This window comes from Megascapheus bottae, chromosome 22 (assembly GCF_031878675.1).
Source record: "Megascapheus bottae isolate mThoBot1 chromosome 22, mThoBot2.hap1, whole genome shotgun sequence".
Lineage (NCBI taxonomy): Eukaryota > Metazoa > Chordata > Mammalia > Rodentia > Geomyidae > Megascapheus > Megascapheus bottae.
In genome coordinates, this window is record NC_143530.1 from 17,836,418 (window position 1) to 17,843,154 (window position 6,737).

Here is a 6,737-nt window from a genome sequence, read left to right on the forward strand (position 1 = left end):
AGAATTTCTTCAAATAAAATGTCTATCAAACCCAGCAAGATAAACTATTGTTAAGAGTAATTTTTTTTGTATATTTGTTTAAGCTCCACTATGTTTTTCCTCCCATCCTTAAAATTTCCCTAGTCATCTTAACATGTTTCTTAAGTGAAAAATAGATTGTAAAAAACTATCTTATTCAGATTGTACCTACATCTTTGAGACAGTCTCTCTAGGTAGCCCAGGCTGGCCTGGAACTTGTTATGTAAATCAAGCTGACCTCAAACGGCACAATCCTCTTGCCTAAGCCTCCTGAGTGCTGAAATTACAGGTGTGTCCCACTATGCCAGGCTCCCAAAACAAACAGAAAGCTTATGCTCTTCTCCTCAAGGCTAGCTAGCATTGTACCACTTTGAGCCACTGCATCACTTACAATTTTCTGGTGGGTAATTGGAGATGAGTCTCATGGACTTTCCTGCCCAGGCTGGCTTTTGAACCATGATCCTCAGGTCTCAGCTTCCTGAGTAGCTAGGATTAATAAGTGTGTGCCACCAGTGCCAGCTTTGGGCTTAAACTTTTATATATATACAAAAGCCATTTTATGATACTCTTACCATATAGGTACTTTGCTGCTAAGACAAATCAAAACCAAAAGCCATGGATTTAGAAATCTGTGATAATCTTTAAATAGAAATCTGGAAATTAGAGGAATCCTAGTGGGATGGAAAGTGGTCTCTGCTTGTGCACAAATAGCCATGAGACTGAGAACGATGCTGTGTAGAACAGAAACTGCCCTCAGAGAAACCATTCCATTACAGTTGAGATTCTCCCATCAGAGTAAAGACAATAGCCATTTATTGAAAGTGCAAGGCCATTCAGTGGCTCTTCCTAAGTAACATTTCCTCCTCTAAAAGATATTCAAGGTGGGGTCTGCCAAGGTATCAAAAACAATATGTACAAGTGTAAATTGTGGAATATCAAATGTATTCTGGGTATGTTTGTATAAAATCTCACTTGTATGTTATTTTCAATATTTACATTTTAGCAAGACTTTTAAAAAAGGATTGATTTCATTTTAAAGTGAAAATTGTTTGCCAGGCTTCTGGCAAAAAAAAAAAAACAACAAAAAACTTTCAACTGTGAAGCTCTAATGTACATATTTGTAAATTTATAAATATTATACATATGCATATATCCCTCACTTTAAAGGAACATTGTATAGTCTATAGTTAGTATTGTTGCTAACAGACTATGTTAAATGATTAGAGTGCTTTTTTTTATAGAAAAGTCAAATCATAGATATTACATGGTTGTTTCTGGGTTTTAATTTTTTTGGAATATTGCATGAATAATTAGTTGCATTGCCTTTTGTACCTTATTTTACTTTTCGTTGAGGGTGCTTTTAGTATTGTGACATTTGTATTCATCATTCTTCCAATCATGAAGTTAAAATAAAAATTATTTTTTAATTACTAGTCTCATGCAGTTTGATGTTATGTTTTGCGTATGTCCTTTTTGAGTTGGTACTTACATAACACACTTTGCCTGGGTTAATCTTGAAATTCTGCCATCTATAAGTGGAGATAATAAGTTGATAGGAAGAGGAGGAAGAAGACAGGGAAGCCGCAGCTAGAATGAACGTGTGGCTCAAGTGATGAGTGCCAAAGCCAAGTTGGATTTCAAGGATCTATGTTCAAGTCCTAGGACCAGAAACAAAAAGCCAGACAGTGAAAACCAGCTTAGTACTTGTTAGGACAAAGATTAGGCCTTCCAAATAAGCCCCTACATAGGCAAACATGTGAAGACAAGAGTGAGTCTGGTGTGTGTTAGGGAAAATAAGTTTGAGGTAAGGCTTAAGAATTTAGGCATGTGCTGTTTTCTCAGCTTGTATCATTCCATTCTAGTGTTGCCAAGCAATCCATTCCAGCATTCTTGATTGTGAGCTCTTCTCACTGCCTGTGGCTCCCTGAAGTACTCCAGGCCTTTGTGAATCATGAATAAGGTCCCAGCTTCTTTCATGCGAATTTGGAGACGGATGAACAATTGTCTCGTAGGGATGTGTCAGTCCTTCCGAAAATTCTGGAGGAATATTGTTGGAAGGTATATCGCGAAGAAGGATAAGGAATATGTTTTCACAAGTGATGGTATTTTTCACAAAGAAAAAATTCTAGCACTTGGCTGTATATTGAGGAACAGTGCCCTATCCATTGAAGAGAGAGCTAAAGCTGCCCAGAAAATTGGACTATTGGCATTCACAGGTATCCTTATGCTAAAGGAACTATTTTATCATCTTCATGTATGTTGAAACACTGAATTTGATGATTAAGACTCTAATAACATTTCCTTTGATTTACTAGCTTGTATTTGTAACTACTGGAGATACTGTTTTAAAAAAAATATATACCCATCAGAGCCAGGAGTTTGGCCTCATGGTAGAGTGCTTGCCTAGTATGCACAAAGACCCGGGTTTGTTCCTAGGTACTACATACATAGAAAAAGCCAGAAATGGTGGTGTGGCTCACATGGTGGCCCTCTAGCCTTGAGAAAATTTCAAGGACAATGCTTAGGCCCTGAGTTCAATTTCCAGAACTAGCAAAAAAAAAAAAAAATAAATCAGTCTATACTTGGAGTTGATATAATTCTAACATAGAAATACAATTCCAGTGCAGAATAAATGTTACTGATATTTTACTTGTATCTGTGTGTTGGCACTGGGGCAACACTAGAGCTTAAACTCAGGACTTTACCCTACTCAGCTTTTTCACTAACAGCTGGGACACTCCAGCCCAGCTTTTTAAAATTTTTTCCTAATTGTAGAGATGGCATCTTAAAGATGTATGACAGGCCAGCTTCAAACTGCCACATCTCAGAGCCTTGAATTCAGGGTTGGATGCTCTCACTGAGCCATGCCTCCATTTGGGCTTTCCGGTTAACTGGAGATGTCTCTCACAATTTTGTCAGTCAGGGCTGGCTTTGTACCACAATCCTCAGATCTCAGCCTCCTGAATTGTTAGGATGACAGGCATGAGCCACTGGTGCCCAGAACATGGGACTAATGGTGTAAGAAAAATGCATGGAGGATCAAGACTGAAGTGATTAGAATCTGACAAAGCACATCATCTGTTCCTCTTCAAGTATTCTTCACCCAGTTTCTTTTTAGCCAGTACCTCGCTATAGTCCAAGATTAAAGTAGGATATGGGGCTCAGGTAGACAGTGAAAGTAGAATCTAGAGCCAAGGCTGAGTCAGTAGCCAGAGTAAGAAAAATCTTGTAAGGTTATATTGGTCTGAGACCTGTGAAAGAAATGGGCTAAGAAATGTCTGAAAATAGCCACAAACAAGTCATCAAAGCCTTGGCTCCTGGCTTTGCAGATCAATTCTTTTTTCCTTAGTTCCAGTTCTCTAGTAGCCATGTTTGTTGTTTTCCCTTAGTATACTAGTCAGAGATTAAGAGGGAAACCTGCTAAATGAACATAGCTAGATTTTACCTTGAAATATTCATTTCTCCATGCTTGATTTAAAAAAATCAGAGTCAAGTGCCTGTAATACTAGCTACTCAGGAGGCAAAAATCCTAAGGATCAAGGCTTGAAGCTAGCCTGGGTAGGAAAGTCCATAAGGACTGTTAACTCCAATTAACCACCAAAAAATTACAAGTAGAGCTATGGCTCAAGTGGCAGAGTGTCTGCCTTAAGGGACAGCACCCAGGCCCTGAGTTCAAGCCTTAGTATTGGTACAAACAAACAAGAACTGGGAAGGAGCCTTAGGAAATAAACTTCCCACACTTAACTACATTACTCCTTGCTTATAATAGTTTTATTTTCACAGCATGTGTAGAGGAAAATTCAGAGGATCCAAACTTACCTATACAACAAAAAGAGGAACATAGGACCTGGGGATATAGGGAGGCTATGAGTTCAATTCCTAACAGCACTTTAAAAAAAATATATATATATATATAACTACTAGAGATGCAAATACTTGTTTTCCAGGAGGACCAACTGCTGGGAAATTTGCAGCTGAGTACCTGAAAGAAGTCGCTTCCTTGTTGCAAAACCAAGATACTGCACCAAAAATACAGATTCTGCTGCTCCAGAGTATAGCAAGTTGGTGCTACTTAGACCCTGTCAGCCAGAAAAGAGCCCAACAACTGCAGTTTGTTCCTATTCTCATTTCCTTTCTTGAAAGTGGTTTTGAGTCAACTATCAACAGCGAATTAGAAAACCACCTCACAGTTCGATTTTGGACTTGTTATGTCCTCTCTGTCATGACATGTAACAACTTATCTATCATGAAGGAGCTCAAAGAATACATGAATCTAAAATATCATTTACAAATGTTAGCTTCTGAAAATTGGTCTGGATGGCCTGAGAATTTTGCAGAAGTGTTGTATTTCCTAGTTGGTTTTCACAGGAATTAATTTCTCCAAGCCCATTTATGTGGCCCATCTCTCCCTATCATTGTGCAACCCTGGAAACAGACAATAATAAAATCAATGCATTAATTTTCCATCTTTTGGTATTAAAAGAGCTCTATCATTTTCATGTCATTAGTGTAATAAAACTTCTGAAAAGCATTGTTGTTTAAGATGACCTCATATCTATGCCCTCTGAACTTGTTCATGGATATAATAGTCTTACAGCAAGTGCAGTAGCCCAGGCATGTAATCTTAGCTATTCAGGTTGAGGCAAGAGAATTACAAAAATTCAGAACCAAACCTATATAAAATGAAAGCCTGCAGTTAGATATAATAAATACCGATGGTGTTAAAACTGGTTTGTCTCGTCTACTGTAAAATCACCAACTTATCTTCTAGTATCTATTTGAAGCAGATTAAAAATATGTACTTTATTATTAATTCCTCATTTATGTATGGGAAGGTCATGATGAAACTGTACTATGTACAGTATACACCAGTTTAAGAATACGAAAAAGCCAGTGCCGGTCGCTTACGCCTATAATCCTTAGGAGGATGAGATGTGAAGAACATGGTTTAAAGCCAGCTTGGGCAGAAAAGTTCCATGAGACTATCTCCAATAAAAAAGCCAGAAGTAGCACTATGGCTCAAGTAATAGAGTGCTAGCACAGAGTGCTCAAGGATAGCACCTAGGCCCTGAGTTGAAGCCCCAGAGTCAGCAAAACAAAAAAAAACAAAAAAAACACCCACCACCTATGTGTTTTCATCTCATTATGGTACATTCTCCTTTAACAACGCAGTTTTAAAGCACTTCTTAAAAATTAGGCAGGCCAGGAGTTTGGCCTAGTGGTAGAGTGCTTGCCTAGTATGCATGAAGACCTAGGTTCGATTCTTTAGTACCACATACATAGCTCTAACCTTTAGAAAGTCCAAGGACAGTGCTCAGGTCCTGAGTTCAAGCCCAGGACTGGCAAAAATAAAGTTCAGGAACCTGGTGTGGTGGCTCCCGCCTGTAATCCTGGCTACTGGGGAAGCCGAGATCTGAGGATCACAGTTCAAAGCCAGCCCAGGCTAGCATCTAGCATGATGGAGACTTTCAATTGCTGTGAGTCTCTCATCTCCAATTAACCATCAAAAAAGTGGAAGTGCCACCACTTGAGCTGAAGAGCTCAGGGGAAAGTACCCAGGCCCAGAGTTCAAGCCCCATGACTGACAAAAATAAGTAAATATAAGTTCAGACAACGCAAGACAAACGTGACTTAAGATGGTCATACATGAAATCAAAAGAGGAAAACACCCAAGTGTAATACTCAAGCACCTCTTCACAGACCAAATATAAGGAAACAAAGGACTCCTTAATCTGCCTTGTCCTTTATAGATGACTGTATTCTTTACCTTATATGGCCCATACAAGAGCACATCTGAGGGAAGGTGGGAGGAGGGCACAGCAACAGGACCTATCAGCTGCACTTGACATTAATGAAACTAAAGCACTATGAGAGGGGGAGAATGAGAGAAAGAACAGCCGAATTAAAGAATATTAGCAAAATTAATGTACATACCGCTCGATATGGAAGAAATACTTTTATTGTCAATATTCAAAGAGTTAAAGACTTGAGGGTTTTGTATTTTTCATCATCTTAAGTTTTGTAGATTTGAATGAAAGTAAAAACGGGGCCTGGAAATTTGACCTAGTGGTAGAGTGCTTGCCTAGCATGCATGAACACCCTGGTTCAATTCCTCGGTACCATATACATAAAAAATGCCAGAAGTGGTGCTGTGGCTCAAGTGGTAGTGCTCTAGCCTTGAGAAAGCCCAAGGACAGTGCTCAGGCCCTGAGCTCAAGGCCCAGGACAGGGCATTAAAAAAAAAAGAAGAAGAATGAAAGTAAATATTATTGTGACTTTAGCTAAGTATAACTATGTCATAGTACTGTGAAATATAAATATACTTAATCTCTCAATAAAGAAAAAAATTAAATTCAGAATCTTTACCTCATTTCCTATATGGAATGCAAGAAAAATCACTTTATTCCTACTTGAACCATTATGCTAAAATTTTTGATACTTTTTTTTTTTTTTTTTGCCGGTCCCGGGCTTGAGCTCAGGGTCTGAGCACTGTCCTTGGATTTTTCTCAAGGCTAGAACTCTACCACTTGAGCCTCAGCACCACTTCTGGCTTTTTCTAAGTATGTGGTACCAAGGAATCAAACCCGTGTCTTCGTGCATGCTAGGCAAGCACTATACCACTAGGCCAAACTCCCGGCCCCTTGATACATTTTTTTAAAAAATGTAGCTCACAAAATAGAGATTTATTTAGAAGATATACTGACTACATAATTGTCGTA

The 6,737-nt window shown here is 38.6% G+C and overlaps 1 protein-coding gene across 1 annotated transcript; it reads left to right on the plus strand.

Annotated features, from left to right (window-relative positions):
• Positions 1-1,902: 1,902 nt before the first annotated feature.
• On the plus strand, positions 1,903-4,484 carry Armh2 (armadillo like helical domain containing 2). The gene is made up of 2 exons (XM_090355407.1): positions 1,903-2,234; positions 3,966-4,484. Exons 1-2 carry the CDS (start codon positions 1,970-1,972, stop codon positions 4,391-4,393), a joined length of 693 nt encoding a protein of 230 aa, XP_090211533.1. The 5' UTR covers positions 1,903-1,969; the 3' UTR covers positions 4,394-4,484.
• The last annotated feature ends 2,253 nt before the right edge of the window (positions 4,485-6,737 follow it).